Source organism: Apostichopus japonicus, chromosome 5 (genome assembly GCF_037975245.1).
Source record: "Apostichopus japonicus isolate 1M-3 chromosome 5, ASM3797524v1, whole genome shotgun sequence".
In the NCBI taxonomy this organism is placed as follows: domain Eukaryota; kingdom Metazoa; phylum Echinodermata; class Holothuroidea; order Aspidochirotida; family Stichopodidae; genus Apostichopus; species Apostichopus japonicus.
This window is the reverse complement of record NC_092565.1, coordinates 5,264,656-5,290,364: the sequence shown is the minus strand read 5'-3', so window position 1 is coordinate 5,290,364 and position 25,709 is coordinate 5,264,656. Positions and strand designations below refer to the sequence as shown.

Genomic DNA, 25,709 nt, shown 5'->3' with positions numbered 1-25,709 from the left:
GAATGTCTAACAGGTCTTACAAAGACATCAGAGACAATGGCCATTGTTCTTTACAAAATGCCATTGTCTATCCTCTACATACAGTAGCACTTTTGCTTCTATTAGAAGGTCTAACAGCAAAACTTTAAATTTTGCCCAATTTTTCACATGGATACTCATATTCATTTCTGATCATGCAAAATAGCTTAATTAAAATAAAAGCTTACAGCCATCAAGTAAAACACATGAAGGGGAGAGGCAAAAACATTTTTCTCAAAGCTTTTAATCCAGTAGCTAGAAGCCTTTGCTCATTAGGTTAGTCCATGCAGCATGCTGTTATTAGTCATTGTTTTTAAAGTTATTTTTCTTTGGTTTTTTTTATATTCATTATCGCTCCTTTCATCGTGTTACGATTCATCATTATCTTCTCATCTTCTTACATCTCCTGTTACCATGGCGATAGTTTTCTTGCAAGCTAAACCTCTGGATGGAGGGTCTGCCATGCTTCAGGGTTCTCACAGTCCTGGTGAGAGAGCTTCTCTTTTTTTTTATGTTTTGTTTTGTGTTTTGGTCGGCCTGAGGGTTCTGCTCTCGATATATTGGTTCTTTCTTCTGCTTTTTTGTTTTTCCTTCTTTCTCTTTCGTATATTTGCAAGACAAGTAAACAGGAAGTAATAATCATTGCTTTCTTCTTCTTGTTTTCGCATAAAGATGTACTAATCATTGTGAAAATCTGCCCACTTTCCATTTGAGTCCACAGCTCATATGGACGCAGTTACTTAAATCGGGGATTTACTAACTTCCTTCCTATATAACGACCATGGGTATAGAACCTTTCTTGTGATGTATGATAGACAAGTGGGGGGGGGGGAAAGATATGGAAATATTAATTTCTGAAAAGATTGGAAGATCATAGAATCTGATCATACTCTGTACAAAACATTTCAAGGAGCTGGTTGCTATGGAAATATCTCAAGACGTGCAAGAAGTCTTGAACACACCTATGTATTGGTTTTAGTTTGCTACGTTCATTTAATGTCGGTATGTATGATTGAAATCTTGAGGCAGTCGGTGTCATTTCATAATTAAACATTGACATTTAGCCAGGGTCACCCAATCATCCACAATATCGACAGCAGATAGTCACCGGAAATGTCCGTATGTGAAGAAGATATGCGAAGGAAATGCATGCATGGAAATTCATTTTCCATCAGATATATTAAATTTATGTCTAAACTGTGATAGTACGGTGCATTGTCATGCAACACTTGCATCGCAGCCTAGCCTAATTTGCATATTATACTTGGAGCTGCTTTGTTACATTTGAATGTGTGTTATTGTTGTTATTTTGTTGTGAGTAATTGATTAGGTATTTACTCTACCGTCACAGGAGAAACAATTATTTGATTACGTTAGTAAGGAGCAGACTACCGGTATAGTTAAATGATCGAGGTAGGGAGTTGAACATGTCTTTTTAGGGAAATTAAAAGCACCAGTTCCTTGAAGTGAATAACATTATCAAAATAGCGATGCCTCATAGGCTTGATAATCCATTCAGTATCATTGATGATGGCCAGAAAATGGAGAAGAAAAAAAAAGCTTAGAACTATGGCAAATAAAATAAAGAAGAAGGCAAAAAGCATATCTAAATGACCTTTTGAAATATTATTTATGAATTTACAGTTTGTACTGTCTGATTAATTTTTAAATTACTTATTTCCTTTTCTCTTTTTGATTGTACTTTCATCCATTTCACTGTTCTTCAATTCTTCAGTATTGTTGTTAATGTTTAGAGTCACACAATTTTACAGTGGATAGAAAGGTTCGGTCGAAATTAACTTAGAATGATAGAGATTACAGGTTTGTTCGGTATCCATTTTATCCCGATTTCTTCAGTTCTTAGCTTTTTAGGGGTGGGGGTGGGGGGAGGGTGGGGTGGTTCAACCATTTTTATAGCTCTTCAACCTGAAGATGTTACCCTGCCAAGCTTTCAAGGTATGCAAGTTGTGGCCTTTCCATCATTCTGACCTAGCTGAGTACTATTCATATATGAATGTTTACTCCCCAATGTCACTAAAATAGATTTATATAGCTACAACCGTTCAGCTGCTTCTCACTAGGAACTGTGTCACAAATCAGGATGCTGAGGAGGCTGCAGCCATCCTGCATCCAGGCTGGATAGGATGAAATATTTTGTGCTGAGCAGTGTCACACAATAGGCACTGCAGGTGTGCCAAGATATTCTCTAGTGTTTTGATATAAGTACAGCCTTGCTGCGGGGAGGGGGGGGGGAGGGGTAAGGGGGAGTTTGCAACTGGTGCAGCTGTTCTTGTCGACACATTTCCTAATAGTGCATTGTTAATGTACAATTCTATTCAGGACAGACTATTTTGTGCTACACCAATGTGATGGTATGTTTGATCGTTTTTCTGGAAATCTTTGAAAGTTATGCCCAAGTTGGTCATTTCTGGTACAGTTTTGGCAAACAAATTCAAAAGGTCTAATCTTTCCTTTTAAATTGTGATGTGTGATGTAAAAACCTTTCTTTTGGGGGGTCAATTCAGCTCAAAATGCCAACTATTACATATGTCATTTCTATAAATCTCATTTTCATCAGTAAGCATTATGCCATGATGGTCCATATCAAGCTGCAGCCTTGTACAAACTTATCAGTGACAAATGGCATAAATGATCAAGATTTTTCCTCTTTTTCATTAAAATCTATTTCTCTTTTCCTAAGAAGATGTCTTTTGTTCTTTATAATTTCATGAAGAACGATTTGGTTGATTGAAGTATTAAAGTAGACAGGGATGAAAGATTTTGTCACTCAAGTTATTTGGCTCTTGAGCTAAGGAGATTTCTCCTGGCATCAAAGAAAATAGATCCATTCCCTTATTTTGCTTTTAGTATATATTTTATAATAATCCCAATTCATTTTCAATTGAACAAAAATCAGTGTTAAATTTTGTTTTTTCTACCATATGCATTGCATTTATAGAGCTGTCCAACTTTTCAACAAGTATTTTCCACTGTAGGTTTAAACGTGTTGAATATTCATAGCTCCTCTAATTTCTTCTCTAATAATGTTATTGATGTATTATCCAACCTTTTGTTTCAGATTTTGAATCCAACATGGAGACATGTCACCAGGTGGCCAGCTTAGTGGATCTCATCCAGCCATCGGCTGCAGCCAATAGTGACCAGCCTACCATCTACTTACTACCTCAGTTCCTGCAACAGCCAATCAGAGATGTCATCACATGCTTAGCTCGTCTGCCATTGGTCAACACCTTCGCTAGGACTCCTCCACTTGCTTGGAAGATGGGGTGGAGTCCCAGTCCTATGGAACAACAGACGACATTCCTCCCACCTTGCCCTTTGGATATTCTCAAGGAGAGGGATGTGTTAGCCGAATTTGTCTTCAGAATCAACACGATAGGTACGATGATATGAATCAATTATAATTAAAAGATAAAAGTTTTTGATTATTGACAAATTAAAGAAACTTATTAATATAAATTTAAACAAAGTTATTAATTAACGTTATTATCTTTCTGTTTATATTCAAAAGGTTGGACTTCAAGACAACAGTTTGAAGAGACCTGGGCTGCCCTTCTTGGTGTCATTGGATCTCCAGATGTTATTGAGAATGTTGAGGTATTTTCTAGTGGTCCATCTTTGTTTACTTTATTACTGATTTAGTCTACCTACCTTTTAAAACACTAAAACCTTCTGATTCCTATCATCAAAAACCCAGAATTCCAAGATCAAAATCAGGCGGTTGTTCACCCTGCAGGTGTAACGGTTATCGTTTGAAGATTAGTGTCCTAAAATATGATTCAGTATTCTTACGTTACATCTGTTGTGACAGAGGTTGAGCACCGACCTTGCTGGTGGGTAGGACAGAGTCTCCATGGATGCACACAGCTGTGACCACTGACTTATACAATTCCTAACCAAACACACAAAAACACAAAACCTGGCAACAGATGAAGTTTCCCTTAGTTCTTTCTTCAAAGCTGTGTAATGTTCAGTGATTTTTACGACAATACTCTAACAAACTTTCAATTTCAGGAGGATATCGAACATAGCCAATCAACCTGTCTGGCAGTGAGAGCTATTACGTCATTGCTCATCGACACAAGACTCCGCCCACAGCCTGGCAATCCCACCAATAGCAGACAACTATGCATTCCAAGGCACGAACACCTTCCATTCTTGTCGTCAGAAAAGGGCAAGAAGCTAGCCCATCTGCGAGGGATCCTAGAGAGGAAAGTGAGACATCTGTTCAAAGACAGGTGAGGAATATATTTTAATTTCGTCGTCGTTGGAGATGATGTTAAGGTCGTTTCGTGGTCATAAATCTGCAAGCAAATTTATCCTCGTAAAGCAACAGTAGCAATCTCTCTCTTTCCAAATGGGGGCAAAAATTTTTCTGAAAAACCCCCACCAGCCGACTCTTATTCTTTTCATCTCTTTTAAAGGTTCTCCCCTAATTCAACGACAGATTTTACCTCTCATACCTCGGAGGAGGTATACGATGACCTCCTGAGGTCAAATCAAGACCAAGATATTCAAGATAGATGCTTCACTGTTGGACAGGTATAACACCCCTTCCTTGCCATTAAAATCCCCCATCTTTACCTCTGCAGCAGCATATTTCTTTACCAATGCCTAAATACCCTTTGCCCTATGGCAAATTGTTTGTTGTTTAGACCAGTTGTTCTACCAACTCAGTATGCGTAGTAGTATGTACAGGAACTTTGTCAGAATTCAAAATAGCTATTTTCTATATCTGAATACTCACAGCTTCAAGTAATAACCCCTTCTTCGAAACCTTTGTGTCATCAAAGCTCTCCCATGTCACCTCTCAGTTTTAACATACAATTCCATTAATAGTTAAATGTAAATTTTTTTAAAAAGGATGATCTGAAAAAACATTAAATCGTTCCTTGTTGCCAGAATGAATAACATCTTTTTTACACATATCAATGTCTTTGAATTGGTGAACATCTCGATGGTGGTATTTTAAAGAGAAAAATTGCTCTGATCATAGCGTGACCATACTTGATGTGTCTGGCTTATTTCACGGGTATAGTTGCTTCACATTCGTCTGCATGTTTCTACAAGACTGTCATTAATATTGTAATTTGAATACCTTCTCTGTTTATTTCCGTGTCGTCAGTTATCAGTTCATGGCATCTGGGCCATCAACAACCTTCTCCCGCCTCTCGTAGACGAGCACGGAGTAGAGTCGCCCCTGCCGTCTCCCAAGATACCACCCACCAAAGCAGCTAAAGGCAATGCCAAGTTGGATGTCCATTCCTGCCTCATGTTACTCCTGGAGGTCTACGGCCAGTGGTTGTCGCCGATAGCCACTCCCCGTACCCCTCTCATGCAGCTCTGCGAAACGGTCAAATCCGTAAGTGTATTCAGTCATCTTACGGAGGAGCGACGCTGAGGTGCAGCATCCCTCAGTGGTTCTTACCGCTCATTACATGTTTGAATGTTACACCTTTCCTTATTGGCGGTATAAACTCCGATGAGGTTTAATGTACAAAACAGATGAAATCACCGGTGTTGTAGTAGACCGAAAAATCTACATGCCCAAGGCTGAAAGTTAAGCTCACTAAAAAAATTAAGCCAAAGCACCACAATTGCGATTGTTATGTGTAAGATCTACTATAGACTGGATTATGTATGTGTTCTTGTGTGTATAAATCCACACAGGGTCTGACTGCCACAGCATTAGCACTAGTTCAGGTGGGACTATAGCCTGAATTTGCTTGTACATTATTTACATGTGGTTTAACGATACGTTACTGGAAGAATCTGCATGCCGTGCCGTGAAAGTATTTTCTGTAAGTCAATCATTCAAATATTCAGCAAAACATGAAGTGATACTCACAGTCCTATGTGTTGGGGGGCAATATTCATCTTTCGTAGTTAATTTTATTTTGAATTCTGTTTTGATGCTCAAAATTGCCCACAAAATCTATAAGGGCTTTGAAATTTGATGCTGTCTGTAACAACCCCTCTACTGGTGGTTAAAGTGTCTATAAGCCATCTCTTTTTTTGTCTCTCGCTAGGTGCTGGTGATATCTGATATCTTCACGGAGAGGTCCCAGTTTGAGTGGATGTTCGACACCCTGCTAGAGGTGAACAAGTATCACTACGTAGAAGATGAAATAATCAACCAGTACGCAGTACCAGGGATCTGTAAAGCAGCTGCTATCCTTGGCATGGTGAGTCTTATTCAGTATTACTGTAATCTTGCATTACTATAAACCAGCGGTACTTAACAGGCAGCCACAGTCCAAATCTGACCCGAGAAATATTTCAAGCTGACCCATTAAAAAAGAAAATCGGCAGTAATGTTGCATTATTTGGGTATGCAAGGTCCTTAAGCTCTTAGGTTTGGGCACCCGACTGGCCTACCCTACATATTGCTTAACTTACTGGCTTACCCTAACCTACTGGCCTACAATCCTACATATTGCTTAACGTGCTGGCCTACAATCCTACATATTGCTTAACCTACTGGCCTACAATCCTACATATTGCTTAACCTACTGACCTACAATCATACATATTGCTTAACCTACTGGCCTACATTAATACATATTGCTTAACCTACTGGCCTACCCTACATATTACTTAACCTACTGGCCTAACCTTTTGTATTGCTTAAAGCTACTGGCCTACAACCCTACATATTGCTTAAACTACTAGCCTACAATCCTACATATTGCTTAACCTACTGGCCTACAATCCTACATATTGCTTAACCTACTGGCCTACAATCCTACATATTGCTTAACCTACTGGCCTACAATCCTACATATTGCTTAACCTACTGGCCTACCCTACATATTACTTAACCTACTGGCCTAACCTTTTGTATTGCTTAAAGCTACTGGCCTACAATCCTACATATTGCTTAACTTACTGGCCTACAATCCTACATATTGCTTAACTTACTGGCCTACAATCCTACATATTGCTTAACCTACTGGCCTACAGTCCTACATATTGCTTAACCTACTGGCCTACAATCCTACATATTGCTTAACATACTGACCTACAATCCTACATATTGCTTAACCTGCTAGCCTACCCTACATATTGCTTAATCTAGGTATAGTGAGATTTTGATTCCGTCTGTCCCTTTGTTCCAACCAAAGTTTTCTCGATAGCCCTCACTGAGAATTAAATTGAGAGTCCTTGCAATTAACCTGTACCTACAAATTTCTCATTCTATAACAGGATAAAGATGTCTCAGAGAAAGTCAGCAAACTCCTGGAGGTGACACTCAAGAGCAACCACCTACCGAGCCGAGTAGGTGCATTGTACGGCGCCCTCTATCTGTTAGAATCCGACGTCATCGAAGACGTGAATGTCTTCATCCCGGTCTTGGTAGAATACATCAATAAGAACCTGTCACAAATATCACAGTAAGTAACAACCATAATGTTATATAACAAAGTCTGTGATTTATGTACATCAATAAGAACCTGTCACAAATATCACAGTGAGTAACAACCCACCTCTCAGTAATAATAAAGTTATATAACAAAGTCTGTGATTTATGTACATCAATAAGAAGCTGTCACAAATATCACAGTGAGTAACAACCCACCTCTATTTAATAATAATGTGATATAACAAAGTCTGTGATTTATGTACATCAATAAGAACCTGTCCCAAATATCACAGTGAGTAACAACCCACCTCTCAGTAATAATAATGTTATATAACAAAGTCTGTGATTTATGTACATCAATAAGAAGCTGTCACAAATATCACAGTGAGTAACAACCCACCTCTATTTAATAATAATGTGATATAACAAAGTCTGTGATTTATGTACATCAATAAGAACCTGTCTCAAATATCACAGTGAGTAACAACCCACCTCTATTTAATAATAATGTGATATAACAAAGTCTGTGATTTATGTACATCAATAAGAAGCTGTCACAAATATCACAGTGAGTAACAACCCACCTCTATTTAATAATAATGTGATATAACAAAGTCTGTGATTTATGTACATCAATAAGAACCTGTCTCAAATATCACAGTGAGTAACAACCCACCTCCTCTTTAATAATAATTTTATATAACAATGGCTTTGATTTTAAAGTTTATATCCTTCAAAAACAGTCACACACATGGGTCTTACCACTACATCATACGTTGGTTCTGTTCTTGAGGTATAAACAAAAATTGAAACTGTTTCCAGTTTGTATGCAATATATTTATTTCCATATATTACATTATATAACATCGCATTTTTACTTGGTAATATCTTCTAGCATATGCTGAACGTGATAAAAAGTCCTTACAAACAAATTCCCATTGAGGTAACCACGGATTACCTGTAACCAGTACTAACTTGCCATAATTTTGTTTCCAATTTATTTTGTAAATATTTAGAAGTAGCCCAGGCCTGAGTCAGAAACACACCCTGGTGATGTTAGCCGTGACCTTCTACCTCATGGAATATTACGCCGACATCTTGGCTGGCAGTCCGTTCACGAAGACTGTCCTCATGGTACCGTCCTCTCACAACCAGTCATTTAAATACTTAATACAACTTTTGTGATTCCTTTCCTTTCAAAATAATTTTTATTTATTTTGTTTTTAAGTGTAGAGGCATAAACTACTCAGAGAATGTTGACATAAGTATTTTCTACTGAAACACTAAATCAAATCGGGGCAAACAGAAAGTAGGAATTCAAGAGAAGAAAACTTTATAAATCGTTGTAGTGTTGATTTTGATAATACTTAAATTCCATGAAGGATGCAGCTTTAGTGTGCTTGAGTAAAGCAAGTTTCAACGGAAAAGTATGAACCCATCGTAAGAAAAGTTCACAAATGTCCAATTGACTTTTTGATTTCTCTAGTTTGAATGCTTATCATGAAATATTTTAATAAGGAACTTCAGAAATGGAAAATTTAATATGTATCATTGGAAATATGAAAGCCTGAATATAGCTTTGCTTTACTTCCTAATCTTTCCTCCTCCTCCTCCTCCTCCTCCTCCTCCTCCTCCTCCTCCTCCTCCTCCTCCTCCTCCTCCTCCTCCTCCTCCTCCTCCTCCTCCTCCTCCTCCTCCTCCTCCTCCTCCTCCTCCTCCTCCTCCTCCTCCTCCTCCTCCTCCTCCTACTACTCCTACTCCTACTCCTACTTCTTCTCCTTCTTCTTCTACTTCTTCTTCTTCTTCTTCTTCTTTCCCTTAATTTTGAATATGTTTAAAAGTGTTTATAGATTACTGACAGTATACAAGATAATATATTTCTAAATGAACACTGATAAAAGAGACCGCCATCTATTTATTTTTTTCTATACTTTTCTTTTCCTTTAGCACCTGGTTAACATGGTCTCTATGAGTGATGACACAACCTCTTTGTTAATCTATAAGGTCATCCTCCTCGGTCTAGAGAGGTTGCTGGTTGCTAAGGCCCTCAGCGCCCATGAATCCGATCAGCTCAGAAAACTAGCAGCAGACAGGTATAGAAAGTATAAGAAGAACGCAATTTGTTCCTTCTGCCACTTTCTCGTTAACTTTTTACTCATTTCACATTCTTACAGTTCTTACAGTTCATCAAGATTAACATTTAAAGGGTGGGTGGATGTATATTCTTCTCCTGGATAATAATTATTAATCAACGCATCCATCTGGATTGATGAGGAGCGGGGGGGGAGGAGGGGGTGAGGGAGGAAGAAGGGAGGATACAAGGTGTGGACATGTGAACCTCTTTTACTCCAAACATCATGCCTGTTCCTATAATATTTTACTGTTATCTATTCCATCCAGGAAGAAGATGGATAAGATTCCAAATCTAAGTTAAAATTTTGAATTGGAAGCCACCAGACGTGAAAGTTGTAAACCATGAGCCCTCGCGGGCTTCTCCCACATTCGTGGATGCTTAAGCATCGTAAAAATAACTGCCTGATTATCGATGATTGATTATAACATTCTTAACTGCTGTGATATTACTGACTTCCATTTATTTATTTATTGAATTATTTATTTATTAATTAATTAATTAATTTATTTATTTGTGTATGTATGTATTTATTTATTAATTTATTTATTTATTTATTAATTTTTTATTTATTTATTTATTTTTATTTTTACCTCTCTCAGGTTGTGTCTACCATCATCACCAGTCCACGCTCTTCCAGCGTTAGGGCTGTTGCTGACCAGCTCGTACACGAGGGAGGAGTTATCCAGGAGAACCTTCCCCGCTGGAGACCAACCGGACGATGATGTCGATTCCAGCGATCCAGAGGAGTTTGTCCAAGCCCTCGAGAGACAGTCAATACTGTTTGACAGGTGAGATGTAGCGTCTTACTTCTTTTCTTCTTTTTTTTAGTGAAAAACAATTTTTTTTTTTTAATCATATTCTGAAAATCATATTCTAACCCTCCACCGTTCTCTACCCACATACATACCCATAAGTATATGGTACAGTACTTTGTCATTTGTCAAAAAAGTAAAACAGAAAATATCAGTGTTATAATTTGGGGGGCTCTCACTTTGGTATTTAGACTGCGGTATTTATAGCATTATTTTTTTCTGTGCACAATTTGTGTGAAGAAATTAGTGATTCTAAAATTTATGAAACAATTCTTCACTATGAGAGCTTTTTAAACTGTCTCAATGCTGGTTTGACTTTTCAAAGTAGAAGTTATTGGATACCGCCACATTTAATATATATTATCATAACTATTAAATTTTTTGGATGAAGCGGGTGAAGTTGCGGGCAAAATAACCAGTCAAAGATCCTTCGTCTCGGACACCGTGACTTCAAGACCTTCATATTTAATAGCTGATTACTGGACAAAATTCCACAAATGTGATTTTTCACCCTTTTTATCTTTAATCAGAATAAGGAAAGGTTATCCGACAGAAGCTAGTCTGGTCGCCGAGGTCCTGCCAACCTTCCTAGAAGATTTCTTCTCTCCTCAGGATGTGATGAATAAAGTCATCGGGGAGTTTCTCTCTAACCAGCAACCCCATCCACAGCTGATGGCCACAATCGTCTACAGGGTAAATACGAAAATACTCATGATTTTCAAGCAGACAATTTTTGTAACGATAGCTTAATTTCGCCCCCTTCCCCCTCCCCCTCCATCTTCTTTTTTTAGTTTTACACCAAGGTACTATTTGTAACTTAGCTAGATTGAGGAAAGTGGAAAAAAAAAATTGGCATTTAACTCATTTTAGAGAGATGTTATGCACCAGTGGTCAATTTCAATTTCTTTGGGGGGCCAGACAGGACAAAAATAAGTTGGATGTTCAAGGGTTATAATATATATATGTAAAACCTCTGTTTTCAGATTAGTTTCAAGTTATTTGTAGACCCACAAGGATTCTTTTCTTCTTGAGGTGTTATGTCAGTGTTGCCACAAAAGTCATAAAATATCTTCAAAAATCTTCAAATATAAGTTTTAGCACAGTTAACAGTGATACTGTTGGCCTCTCTAAAGTGCTCAGGGAGGTGATAATTTGTTCACCTACATATGAATGACTTTTCGATATTCCAATTAATTTTTTTTCTGTCTAGAATAAATCAGTTATAACATTTTTGCATTCTTTTCTTCATAAATATTAATGTTTCATCTAAAATTTGTATCATTTTAGGTATTTGCGGGTCTCCATCGTCAAGGCCAGTCAGAACTCGTCCAGGATTGGGTCCTACTCTCGTTGTCAAATTTCACCCAGCGTACACCCGTTGCCATGGCGATATGGAGCCTCTCCGTTTTCTTCATGTGTGCTTCCACCAATCAGTGGGTTCAGAATCTGTATCCTTTTGTTTGAAATTCAAATTTGATCAGGGACTGCTTTGTTTTGCTCGTTGTAGCCACTCGCATATGAAGCGAAACTACCTGAAAGCAATGCCATAATTAATGTCACAACAGATGGTTTAAAATCTTGAAAATATCTTCTTCTTGTCAAAACCAAAACAGTACAGTACAGAACATTGTACCTGTGAATCCTGCTGGTAAAGGAATATTGACAGCTATGACAGTCAATCATTGTGTTCAAGTGCCATGAGGCCAATTGAATCAGGAATAGTTCCTGCATAGTAACATGGTGAATTGCATGCTGGGAGTGAACTGCATGATGGGAAATACAGTGGAAAGTGAGATGAAGCATTTTTCAATTTGAAAATTTAGAATATCAAAAGCTTTTCTTGGTCCACCATCTTGTGAATTACATGAAGATCTAATCTCCTTACACTATGACCACTGTTTGCCTTTACAACAAACAAGTTCATTTTGCTGAAAACATGGAATGCTTTTGTCATTATGAACAGCCGATTGAGTCGCTCATATATCCAACTGTGTAAACAGTAAAACAACATGCTCTCAGGGTCTATGAAAATCACTTGCAACTTTTGACATTCTTTTAGTTCCATTGTTACTATGTTATATTTTCATGAGGCTTTGATATGAAACAAATAAGACATATGCACTCTTTGATTGTCATTTACTTACTTTCCATGGTAACATTTGTTTTCTCCTTGACCGAGTATTTCAGACTTCCGTTAGTACTGAGTCGTATGGGTAAGCTGGACACCCTGGACAGGGAGCTGTTTGTTTTATTTGCCAAAGATTTCTACCACGGTCAGGTTAGTACCACACCTTCTCCCTCCTGCAATGCATCTTCTAAACCCTATACCCCCCACCCCCCACTCCACTCCCTGCAGCTAACCCTCCTCTCGTGTCCCTACATGTTTGGCAGACTCTTTTATTGTAATACTAATTCTGTCCATACATCATGTAATTGATTAGCCACATCCATATTAAAATTGTTACAAGTAAGTATTAAAAGCCAGTTTGATAATATAAATAGACAAATGACATTAGCATGAGCTATGTCAAAGGGTTTCATGTTCAATTGTTAAGGTAATATCCGAAGAGAAATAATTTTCGTTTACGTCCACAGAATTTGTAAAAGATTGTTTGATAAATGTATCTGGATGGGGAGTAGAGACTTCCGAATGCTCTTGTATCGCCCACTTCAAAGAAAAAAATTTCAAGGAGATATGACATCATTAAAAATATGCTCAAAATTTAAATGTTTCTAAGATGCCCTTTATTCTTAAAATCAATATATCATTTAATAAATAAATTCTTTAAAGGTGTACTTTTTTTTTTTTGCTTCTTTTTTCTTTCTCTTTAACAAAATGGACTGCTTCGATTTTTTTCAGATCACGGAGAGTTCAGCTCGCCGAGCTTTCGTGTCCACGTTCCAGACAGTCTGTGCATCTGAAATTGCGTACAGTGCGTTATTGAACCAGCTGTGATCCTGCGAAGAGCATCGATATATTAAACTATGAGTGAATGTCGGAAAGCAAAAAGGTTACCCGGTCGGCCAAGTTTACTTGGTTCACTCGGTGTTTGTCACGTTTGAATGTTATGCAATACTTTCGAAAAGTAAAACAGAAAAGCAATCCGATCTGGGAGAGCTTGACTTATTTCTGATAGATTTGGTGAGGTATTAGAGTATTTTTGCATAATAGATTGCTTCTCCATGTACTTTTTTAGAATACTAACTAACAGGTAAATTCTGATCCTAGAATTGTTTATTTACCTCCATTTTGCCTTCTGTGGTAGACAATAAAGCATTGTTCATTTATCCACGTATGTAATTTTCTCCTTTAGCGAAGTTTTTGGACGGTTTATTTATTTCCTTTCGGAAGAATCTCTCGCGGTTTAAGTCCGAGACGGCAAGCTAGCAATAAGTAAATGGCCAGCTATTTGAGGGAGGGGGGGGAGGGAGGGGGGAAAGGGGAAAGAACTGTAATTTTCTCACACAAATTGGTTTTGTGAAGTTGGATAAAATTGCTCAAGTTTGTCAATTCCACATTCCTTTTTGTCCATAAAAGAGTCATTAATTCATATATTGGCCATGTTTAGTTATTATAGATATTTTCCGACATATTTGGCTCGCTCGGGTAAATACATGTGAAATATAATTTCAAGTTCTCACATCCCTTCGTTCAATTTCATAAAAGTCCATTTTAAGTGGAGTCGCATCTCTTCTCCCTGTCCCTGTCCACTCCCTCGGTACCTGCCGCTCAAAACCGAATTTGTTTCTTCTATTTTAGTGGGCAAAATAAGTGACATTTCAAGGAGCTCTTTCCAAAGAGGCAAAGTAGGGGGATAAAAACTCGTTAATCCCATGTTTAGATCACTTCATAAAGTTCTTCACAAGTGATGGCGCAGCTGCTCAGAAAGTATAACATGAGACATATTTTTCTTTGCAGTTTTACTTCGAGATAACTGTCCCCTACTTTAGCCTTGAAATTGTTACACCTATTTCAGTATTGTTATAAAATGCTTGCAGGGTGGGTTTTTTTTTTTTAAGATGCCTTTCTATTTTATCTTAGCCCACACAACATAGGACAATAATAGAGTGTAATCTTTGCCAGAATTATCAAACCAGTTGTGTAAATTTAAGCTCAGAAATTTGAGCCTAAACTTGAATAGTTCAGCCAACATTATATTTGTTTACTTTGTTTATTTGTTTTTCAGAAGATAGGGAAAGGTAAATGTAGTCTTTTAGTGGACTGTTGCAATCCAGGATTCTAAGAATCCACACGTTCAATTAATCACTAGATATATTTTTTGTTGTTTGATTTTTTTTTACTTTTCATATTCTTCATATTTGTTGAGTATTCACAAACTTTCCCTTATTATAATTGGTTCCTTTTGATTATGTAACTAAGTATAAATTTTTGGATTTTTTTATTTGGAATGTTACTAAATGGCCACAGTTATGTAAAGATATTTAATATCAATTGTAGGTTCTGCTTTTAGTCACTCTGAAGCCAATCAGATGCACAAAATGCCATCGTTAATGTCACGATTGGGTAGATAAATCCTTTCATTTATGTTAATTTTTCATCATGCGACAGATTTCTTTCAAGAGAAAAATTATATCATTTCTACAAATTTTGATTTTTGGAAGCTGCATTAAAAAAAAGAGGAATATTGCATATTAAAAGTCTATGGTATTTATCAGGCTAACACAACAACATTGGACACTAAGACATATATAATATATATGTGGGGTGGGTTTGTTGGGGGGGCGTGTTGAGGTGTGAGTGTGAAGCAGGGCAGGCGTGGGAATAGGGTATTACATACATCTTTGAAGGTGTGACATAAAAGCTACTGTAATTTAATTTTTGTTCTTCTACACCCAAAATGCAGTTTACTTTGCTGCTGCCGACATTTTCTGAGTGTGTTTGTTTCCAGAGAGGCTGTACTAGTCGTACTATCTGAAATCAAATCATGATCTGTGTCACAAATGAAATTAAATGTCACTATTTACAGTTTTTATTGGTCAACTTATTAGATGAAGATAACAGCCAATCAGGAATAATCTTCTTTTCTCTTTTTCATCACCAGAGTTATCTTAGATACTTCTTTTTTCTATTTTGCTCTTTTCTTGATACTGCACAGTGGATAACTTCTCAACAATATACTGACATTTTTCTTGTCGTATTACTCTTGTAGGTGAGGGAGGGTGTAGGAGAGGGCATTGTGGTCAAGTGGTTAAGGCAGTGGACCTGTGATCTAAGGATTACAGATTGGAGTCCTGGCCAGATCATTGCGTTGTGTCCTTGGGCAAGACACTTTATCTCCATTGCCTCTCTTCACCCAGGTGTATAAATGGGGACTTGCGAGGTAACTTGTAAATATAGTTGCGTGCGCCGGTTTGTGGCTGCACCCTATGGGAAGTACCCCTGGATGTGGTGCACTGTGGTGCCCCAGGAGAGATTGATTGAATTGTGCACACTTTGGTGTGTAGGTGTGACAAGTTACCAATGACCAGGGTTAAGTTGTAAAGTCGTGTGAGAGGGCCTTGGCCTTGAACAAAACTGTAAACCTAATTAACAATAATTGTAGGTTATTATCATATACTTGGGAGACCGATATGTGAATTATTCTCATCAAAACTGTAATTATTATTATTATTATTGATATTATTATGATAAAATTATGGAGATTGCAACAGTTTAAATATATGAGTTGTACATATTTGTTAGAACAATAACTAATAAAGACTCTTAGAATATAGTATTACCTAATCCATTCTGTTTTGAACATATTTCTTGTTTGTTAATTAGTTCAGAGATTCAAATGTTGTGCCCCCAGTTCTACATGAAAACCACCCACATATCTTCCAAAATTGGTCCCATTTGCAAGCTTTTAAACCTGTGCTATCTTGATAAACTAATATTACAGCCATGACTACCAGTGGAGTTCTTTTTAATCAAAAGTTTATCATTAATGATGGTTTTACATCACAATTTGGTCTACTGTATTCCAAATCCCAGAAATGGTACAAATTAATTAGATATCCAACTGACATTAAGTGTGAATTCCCGAACTTGCTTGGGACCACCTTCATCCCCTCACCTCCCCCCACCCCACCCACCCCCCCCCCCTCCCGCAATCAACTAAAACAATGGTGATGTATGCTATGGTACTGTTGACCAATCAAGTTCATATTTGTGTGTGTTGAAATGTTTCTAAACTAATATCAATTAATCGCTATAAGCTTCTTTCCTAGAGGTAAATGAGAACAAATGCCAGTCATATCATAACTTTTCCTTTGTTTGTCTTAGTTTGTTTTATTAAGATTATGACGTCACCATACATATTGATGTCGATAATACTTAGAAGACGTAACAACAGTTTCGCTTAAGATGTTAACCGATTCTTTCGATACGCATATTTTAAAAAAACTTAATGTACCTGGCCCAAAGGTGTACCTGACTTTACTTCACTCAGTCCCAATTGATAATTGTGCCTATTTTATTCGCTTTTCCGACAGCCGAAGGAACAAAGTGACCAAGGCCTGTAATTAGTTTATCAGTTTGCGGAGCTGTATTTTCCATCAACTTAATATCGCACAACAGTAGTATGAAGACACTTTAAGATGTGCCGTGATAATCTAGCAAGTTTATCACGCCAACAGACAGGATTGAATGCGTGTGGGGTGGGGGGGGGGGCGGGATAGGTGGGCGGTTGGTGCTCTGGGTAGTCTTGTTCCCTTCCTCAGTACGGTATCTTTGTCATTCAGGACCATGATGGAGTTGCATGATCTTATAAAATGTGTCAACAATTTCCTGTTGAATTACTCTTAATCCTTTAACTTGCTTACAATGACTTCTTCGTTGGCCTTTAGAAAATTCCAGCAAATCTAAGCGTCGGTTTCAGAATTGTAGTAAATGGCATATCGATGATGGTGCTTCTCTTGCCTGTCATGCAACCATCCCACCCCACTCCCACCCTATACACATATTCTCACAACCGTTGACAACCCTCGTTCTAAACCATATGTAGATACATGATTACAATATCGTTTGAGTACCCTTGAGTATAAAGTACCCTCATATCTCCCCTCCGCAAACCTTTCCCACTCCCTCCCCACACATATATTCAATAAAATATTTTCAAAGATCAAAAGTCACTTTCATAATTGCAAAAGACAACAAACGGGCACTGTTTTTAGTTTGCTTAAATGGGAAAAGGGTACTTTTCATTAACCAAAAAGGGCACTTGTATTTTATGAAGCAGAGAATGTTTCATTTCAGTATGCCCCTGCATCATATATCTTCCTCAAAGACTTTATATTTAACGAAAGTCTCGCTCGCTGATTCATAGCTCCGTCCTTGGCTTTGGCGTTCTCGGTGGTTTGACTTGCGGTGGCTTGATGTACAAAATTCGACTAGGAGAGCCATTCATTACCCCGTGCATCCGGCCCTTGGTAGCTTCTTTGATCAGTCTAGCTTTAACCTTTTCTGGCTTTATTCCACTCGATAGCTTCAAGAGAGCAGCTCCTGTAGTAGAACGATAAGAATAATAACAATAATAACAATAATGATAATACGATAATAATAATATCATACAAACCAGATTAATGGTTGCTAACAAGAGTCATCCCCAAAACCACAGCTAGAAGGACCCAATCAAATATATGTAGGATTGAAGTTCTTTTTAGATCTGTACAGTACAGAACGACAGAATGGCAAGCTGTTTTAACATTTACTCCCGAATGTTACTTAAGTGAAATGCATTCTTCTTAAGTGAAATTCATTTCCACTTTAGTGAATTGTATTTCACTGAAGTATAATTGAATTTTACTTAAGTAGAATTGTTTATACTTAAGTTAAATAGGGACCAATTTCACTTTTCAAATCTACTTACGTGGAATTGTATTTCACGTAAGTAAAATAGGCCATATATTTTACTCAAGTAAAATACCATTTCATATAAGTACAATTCAATTTTAATTAATTGGAATTATGTTTCACTTAAGTCAAATTCAATTTAACTTAAGTCAAATTCAATTTAACTTAATTAGAATAGTCCATGTATTTAAGTAAAGTGCCATTTCACTTAAGTAGACTTAAATTAAGCTTAAGTGGAATTATATTCTACTGAAGTGATATTATATTATACTGAAATAGAACATTTGTATTCTACTTAAGTGAAATGCTATTTCACTTAAGTGGAATACATTTTACTCAAGTCGAGTTCTATTTCACTTAAGTTGAAGTGAATTCGACATAAGTAGACTGTAATTGCACTTAAGAAGAATTGGGAGTTAAATCTTAAAACGGCTTGCCATAAGGGGGAGGAGTGTTGTGGATTGCATGGGATGGGATGGGATGGGATGAAAGAAATCATTGGTTCATTGGTTCTTGTTGACCTCCCACAGTTAAAACTGTATGATGGATCTAGAATTGAGCTGGATACACCTCTGTGTGTTAAATGCGGTATTATTAAAGGAAGCACTGTACCTGTCACGTGACTGGCTGACATCGACGTTCCCGAAAGGGTGTCGTTATCAACAGTCGAGATGTACCACGCACTCCTGACGTTTTGTCCTGGAGCAAAGATATCTACGCACTTTCCCCAATTTGAATTCTGGTGGATGTAATCCCAGTGTGCCAACGCCCCAACAGTAATCACCTGAAAATTATTGATTGCAGAAGACATACAAAATGATTTGTTTGAGATGAAATAGGATATAATTGAATGTTAGGAAGGAAGTACTATAAAAGGATTGAGTTTAACAGGACGGGTACTAAAGCGATTCAATTGTTTAGTCTCCGGGTTTGTAGGTCACCCCCCCCCCCCCCCCCCAAAAAAAATACACGCACTCACAGAAGAAGAAGAAACAGCCTGGACAAAAGCTTACAATTTTAACAGTTATGAACCTACTGAACTGGGTGCCAAAGGCTTGCTTTGGCAAATTTCCCTCTATTATCGGTGAGATAATTTTATGGTTTCTCTGTGAATACCTCATCAATTCAGCTTTTGGTTTAACTAATACTTCGTCCTTCCTATAAACCGAATAGTCCTAACAATATTTTCAGACGGTAATTTTTCACTAATGGATATAGTATTTTCATTGTGAAACAAAACGTCATTTTGACTTGTTAAATATAACCGGGCTACGGTGACAATGATTCGGACTCATTTGATTAATACTAGCTGGTTGAATGGCTTGCAATGATCTAAATATTTCCCTTTCAAATGGATATGTGGGCATTCCACACTGCAGTCTTAAAGCATATTGGACTGCATGCCATACTACGCAGGCGGCTGTGCCTTACACCGCATACTAGTACAGTACAACAACCTACGTATAATAGAACCTTGGTGAATTAAAAGGGATTGTGGTTGAAAGGGGATGAAGTTGTCTGGTTTTCGTGCCCGGGTTCTTAACTTTCTCTCGGATGACTTTTCTTTAAAAAGAAAAGGTATCCTTTTGATTCTTTGATATGCAGGGTTCAGTCGTTTTGTGATCGTAAACTTGGAAATTATGAAATTGAAACACATGATTTAAAGTACGGTATAGACTTGAAATTACCTCCTCTGATCTGGATGGAGATTGCAAACAGGCATCGTTGCCGTTGTTGCCCGCTGGTACCACGACGACACATCCTAGTTTCGAGATGACACGAACGCCTTCATCCAGACTAGGTGATATCCCTTCTTCTGTGATCGATCCGATTTGCATTACGCAAGGCAAACGGCGCTTCCTAGCTACGTAGTTTATACCTGTTGAAGGCGTCGGCGCATGAATGAAGATTGTGATGGGTAATTTAAAGTGGACACAAGGATCATGGTTAGTATGCTTTAATTAAGTTGAAAGTTGAGAGGATTAGTGGCAACGCCAAATCTGCCATTCTAATGAGATCTTTGGGAGAAGGGTAACAGGCATTGGTGTAACGATGGGGGCTTCCAAATATGTGTCTCCCCCTGCCTCCCAAGGAGGAAATTGCCAGAATTATTATTTTTTATATTTTTATATAATGATTTTTTTTTCTTTATAGACAGTAGGTTCTGCCTGCCCAGTCTAGTAAAGCATTTGATCCCCTATAAAAAAGGAAGTATAGTTACCCCATGGTAACAGGAAGGGGAAATTAGCTAGGCGTGTATTGTCAAGGACCTTGGGACGAAAATCGTTGTAAGCATTGACCTAGGCATAACACACTCTACCAATATCCCGCCACATATAATCCCCCCCCCCCCGTCCGGCGGAGCACGCATGGATTTCTTTTGTATACACACAAGTATATGTTCATTTACATTAACCTGTATAAGTGGTGCTGGCCCCATTTTACTGTATTTATGATTTCACGATTAAAGATCGCGATTTATACTACCACTTGTTTTATTCGTTTTTTGGGGGGAATAAACATGCACGCAGCCAGGATACTGAATTGAACACCGTCTTGCAGAAATGTACCATATATGTTACTGTACTTATCCCGACTTGCGTACCTCTACAGGCGAGCGAAATTGTCGTGTGGCCCCTGCAACCGACTACCCTGACACCGTGAATCGTTGCATTGTGGGCGATCCCGTACCTCTTACTTACGATAATTGCACCGGCGTGAGTACCGTGACCATTGCAATCATTGCCCTGATGAAAAAACAATAAAGACTCTCAACTTTATATATAGCCTCAGTAAATTATGCAGGATTTTAAAGGCGGGACCAAATTTCGCAACATTTACACCCGACTGATTTAAGAAGGTGAATGGACCTTTATAGAAGGGCCAGAGGCGTATCAAGGAGTTATAAAGGAGGGGTGCGGCCCTGGGTTTGTTGAATTTAAGCCGGCTCCCATGCATGTAGGGTTCCCTTCCTGTAAAAATCGATGTATCCTGAGACATATTTAGGGACTACAGCTTAGCTCTAATTGCAAGATTGTGCTAATCAGTACTGTGAGTGAGTTGAAAATAGGGGAAGCGATGGGTGTGTGTGTGTGGGGGGGGGGGGGGTACACCCATATCAGTGCAAAAAAATAACTGACGCATTTTCTCCCGATCGACGACGCCACGTCCCCCTTTCTCTCCCCCCCCCCCCCCGTTACCTTGCGCACACCACTGTAACCATTTGAAATACTATACTAATTCCTTAAACTAAATTACGTTCATGTTGTACCCATCAAAATATATCAAAATATAGAATATGTTGACAAGGCATAAATTAATTAAACATGCATTAGGATGGCCAATAAAGTAATAGATAAAAATTATAACTCACTTACGTTTTCTCCCTCCCTTCCCCTCCCCCTCTCCTCCCCCACCCCCTACCAAAAAGTTACCTTTTCAGACCGCGCATCGAAACTCAGTTTTTCTTTACCCTCAAAGGCCACGTGACCTTTAAAGAGACCGCTGTCCAACAGGTACACATGTGTGCCATTCCCTCCATCTCCTTCAATTATTGTAAAAACAAAAAAAAGAGGAAAAAGTTTAAGTTGTACGTGGTCATTTGAGTTTATGACGTCATCGAAATATTCATGCATAGATTAAATGAGAAATGAAACACCCTTTCCCATCGGCCTCCTCGCCTTAGTGTGGGTGTTATTCATGTTATTAAATAGACTTCCAGTATTTTCAGTGACGTCAGACATTATGAATATTCATGACAATGAATTCAGTGTCTATTGATAGCGCCTACCATGGTGCATGATGTTAGAAGTTATTCTCGTAATAATGAGGTTATTTGTGTGTTTGTTATGCAACTATGAAGATGACCTCTGGTTTTTATGAAATGTTTCTTTTTTATTCACCGTAATCTGGTCATCGCCTAACTACTATGTTTTAACTTACTTCAGTAGTGCAGCTTATGACAGGTGGTGGCGCTATCGTTGGTTACCTATGTGGTGCTATGGGGATCAAAGAACCAATGTTGTCTTTCGTTACTTTCGGTGAAAAGGTCTACTCTTATATTATTCTGTTTCATGCAAATAGATGAGACCAATACGTTTTTACGCCAAAAGGGATATTACAATATAAACATGCATCCGTGCGACTTTTGTATGTGTTACAACACGTGACGGACTGCCCACATCCCAATTGAGAGCTTTAGTGAGGAGGTTCATATAGTAATATGAAAACAAAGTCCACGTTATAGCTGCATGTATCTGACTGACATACAGAGCTACTATATACCTGCCAAATTCTGATAAACAAGTGCCGGGATTGATATGCGAATTATGCATCGTACCTAAAATGATAGAGCCTATGTAGTTGCCTTGCCTGCGCGGTCACCTGCACATACACTTCCTTAGCGACCGGTATATTTCTGATGGCAAGTACGTGTGGTGTCTGATATAAACTAATTATACATCAAACATAAAATGATATGGATTCGTCTTGCCTGCAAGTCACCTGCAACATAGACCCACTGCCGGCAGATTTCTGATAACAACAAGGGCGGCGGAACCGGGGGGGCACGTGCCCCCCCCCCCCCCACTTTTCCTCAGGTTAAAAATGTGCCCTTTTTCTACATAAAAATTGAGGTGTCTCAAGTTAGCAAGAGGCCAGGGAACCAATATAAACACTCGGGAAGGGCCATTTCCGGCCATCAGAGGGGTTTGTAAAACCAAAAATTTTCTTGTACGCTCTGCGCCAACCGATGGTGGCGCTCCGCTCAGATAGTCGTGCATAAAACTTTGCAAATCCTGGCTACGTCCGTGACTTTTAGTGAATTTCTGTGGGTCAAACTCAAAGCTATTTCGAATGGAAAAAATTTGTTCAGATATTAACAAGAAATACACTCTAATTCGGAAGATTCCTACATTAGCAACTAGCATGATTTCACCTCATTTTTTCTCAAAAGAAAACTTGTTCCTTGTTTCCCAGTTTGCACATTGGATATTGCAGTGCTAGTATGCAATCGAATTCAGTCCAATCGAATTTCTGAAAAGTGCCCTTTGATGTCGGTGCCCCCCCCCCCCCCAGTGCTTCCGCCGCCCTTGGATAACAAGTAGGCCCCTATGGTTTATGATCACTCTGATGTATTACGTACATGTATCCAACATAAAGTGCATATGATCTTTCCTTGCCTACATCTCACCTGCATAATCAGCATTGCCATCTAAAGGAAGATCACGTTGATTAACCCTATCAAGATTCCATTCCGGTAATTCGGGCCCTGTGGCAGGAGGCTTACTTCCCTGCATTACCATTGGTCCATCAGCTTCGAGGTAGGCTACCCCTGACATATCACAAACCTACGATAGCCAATTGAGAGTAGAATCATGATATACTCAACTACAGAGACTTTAAATAACCGTACTAACACGCCTGTTATCTTCCGTGGCATAAAAGTATGTATTATGAAATACGCAGTCACGTGAATGGATGCATGCGTTGACAAGAATATTAAACCTCGACATTTATATTGTAAGATATGTGATGTGAAGATATGAACACGGGACAGACACCCTCCCTCCCTCCTCTCTCATTATGCCAATGTGTCGTATTTGTGCAAACAACAATATTTAAATGATACACGGTATACCATCGTCCTGAGATGTAAGTAAACATAATCTGCTACGCTTCAATACACGAAAAGCAAAATAAAAGTAACGTGACAAACCTGATCGGCAAATTTAGGATCAAATTTAGCCAGAATAACTCTCGGTCCTGCTTCGAGTATATGATCGATGCCGATGTTGTGGCTACCTAACTCGTCTAGTAAACGCTTCTTGAGTTCGTATGGATCCTCATCTGGCTGTTCAATTAAAATACGGCGTAATTAAACTCACGCACCATATTTTAATGCCTTCTCTCCGCTTGATCAAGTCTAAATACGACATCATCGAGTCACATGTGCTTCATTTTATCATGTTTTGCTTAGTTAAATATTCATTCAAATGTTTACTTTCTGTAATGGATTCTCATTTATTGCTCCCAGTTTCTCCTATTTCGTTTTGCTTTTTTTTTTGCATTTTGGCCAAAATTTATTCGTGAAAGATGTTAATGTTGATGTTTACGTTTTATTTTTATTCATGATATTTTTCAATAGGCCTACAGTATAGGTTTTCGTTCAGTTTATCTTTTTTGGTTGTTGAAAACTCAAAGTAACAAACATAAATATTAAATATTCTGTATATATGGTTGTGTAAATTTATCGACTTACCTCAATGCCTATTATAAATTGTCCATCTATCGACATGTCATATGAATAATAAGGAGCTCGGTCCGCTGAGACTTTACAAACAGCTAATATGACGAGAAGACACCGAAATACCATGATTTTTAGTAGGTTTGAAGTGATAAAATAAATCGAAGTTAAATGAACCACGTGCTGAGGTCTGCAGTTGGAGAATGCAGCAATGAAATGAAGTTTCTTAGTTTGGTGGTACATACTGGGTAATTAAAGTGATGTTTTTTGTCATAATGGGAACCCCTCCACCTGTTGATGCTCAGAGGGTAACGTGTATCTAATCCTAAGAAGACACGTGGTGGTTAGGGCCAATGTGTAGTATCTGTGCCGGTAACTCTGGGGTCAAAGTACACAACACGTCGTTCTGCGGCTTTGTTTAATGAAGATGATCGAGAAACTTGTAAGTTTTGTAATGATTAACCCTTCCAAGATGAATATTCTGCAGGTATATGACCAGGCTTATAAATCATAATCTTACCTCTTCACCTTTTCATGCAGTGTTCTTCAGAGAGGCGGATCAAGGATTTATACCGCACCGGAGAGCATCGCAGACATTTCAGTTTTGGTGAAGTCAGTTCTATATTGTTTGAATCGGTTTGCCACGTTACTTTTAACTTAGGAATGAGAGGTATTCTTAGATAATTATGATAGTCAAATAAAGGCCTGAATATTCTGAAGGAAAGGCGGGACGGTTAATTATGCACAGCCACATCTCTTTGGTACCCGGGGGGGGGGGGGGCTGATGAAGGAGATGATGATGATGGCCCCGTCCGTGTCATGAGACTTTCTTGCAAAAGGCTTGCATTTAGTAACACATTAAAGAAAATAGGTACTTGTATTACGTTCTACGACAGAAATGTTAGTTAAGTTAATTTAGTTTAGAGACCCAAGGATCATGATCCTGCAGGAGGCCTTACAGTAGCTTATTTGAGACCCTTCCCGTACGTGTTAGATCGGATCGGAACACGTACCGGCAAATTTGAAGCCTTCTCTCTCGAGAAGTGTGAAGAGGATAACGAGGCAGGGTGTGAATTCGATCGCTCCAATTCCTGCTCCCGGGGCCGCCATTTAACGTCCCCGTCAGACGGACGAGAGTGTATAACCCACCATCTGACCACTTTCTCAAATACTGAGGTTGGCAAAGGCACCCCATTCGATATCACTGCAGTGCAACCATGACGAACAAAGTTGTTTCGAAACCAAGTGAAGAACAGAAACAA

At 38.4% G+C, this 25,709-nt stretch overlaps 2 protein-coding genes across 4 annotated transcripts in view; one reads left to right on the top strand and one right to left on the bottom strand.

Annotated features, from left to right (window-relative positions):
- The window catches only part of LOC139967432 (huntingtin-like), a 53,175-nt gene extending 38,553 nt beyond the window's left edge, over positions 1 to 14,622 (top strand). For 2 of the 3 annotated variants that reach the window (XM_071971207.1, XM_071971206.1), the window contains exons 44-58: positions 443 to 505; positions 3,098 to 3,418; positions 3,551 to 3,636; positions 4,054 to 4,277; positions 4,464 to 4,581; positions 5,165 to 5,401; positions 6,069 to 6,224; positions 7,246 to 7,433; positions 8,419 to 8,536; positions 9,350 to 9,495; positions 10,136 to 10,324; positions 10,879 to 11,041; positions 11,636 to 11,796; positions 12,536 to 12,626; positions 13,209 to 14,622. In XM_071971207.1, the coding sequence (XP_071827308.1) occupies positions 443 to 505; positions 3,098 to 3,418; positions 3,551 to 3,636; positions 4,054 to 4,277; positions 4,464 to 4,581; positions 5,165 to 5,401; positions 6,069 to 6,224; positions 7,246 to 7,433; positions 8,419 to 8,536; positions 9,350 to 9,495; positions 10,136 to 10,324; positions 10,879 to 11,041; positions 11,636 to 11,796; positions 12,536 to 12,626; positions 13,209 to 13,304 (2,357 nt within the window). In that variant the 3' untranslated portion in view covers positions 13,305 to 14,622. The remainder of the gene's footprint in view (positions 1 to 442; positions 506 to 3,097; positions 3,419 to 3,550; positions 3,637 to 4,053; positions 4,278 to 4,463; positions 4,582 to 5,164; positions 5,402 to 6,068; positions 6,225 to 7,245; positions 7,434 to 8,418; positions 8,537 to 9,349; positions 9,496 to 10,135; positions 10,325 to 10,878; positions 11,042 to 11,635; positions 11,797 to 12,535; positions 12,627 to 13,208) is intronic. The other variant, XM_071971208.1, reaches the window with a different exon arrangement.
- Positions 14,623 to 15,269: 647 nt separating this feature from the next.
- On the bottom strand, positions 15,270 to 24,688 carry LOC139967436 (extracellular serine proteinase-like). The gene is made up of 8 exons (XM_071971219.1): positions 24,463 to 24,688; positions 23,920 to 24,054; positions 23,395 to 23,551; positions 21,638 to 21,747; positions 20,809 to 20,950; positions 19,892 to 20,082; positions 18,816 to 18,987; positions 15,270 to 17,852 (listed from the first exon to the last, which is right to left on the bottom strand). The coding sequence occupies exons 1-8, from the start codon at positions 24,574 to 24,576 to the stop codon at positions 17,671 to 17,673; spliced, it is 1,203 nt and encodes a 400-aa protein (XP_071827320.1). The 5' UTR covers positions 24,577 to 24,688; the 3' UTR covers positions 15,270 to 17,670.
- Positions 24,689 to 25,709: the final 1,021 nt, after the last annotated feature.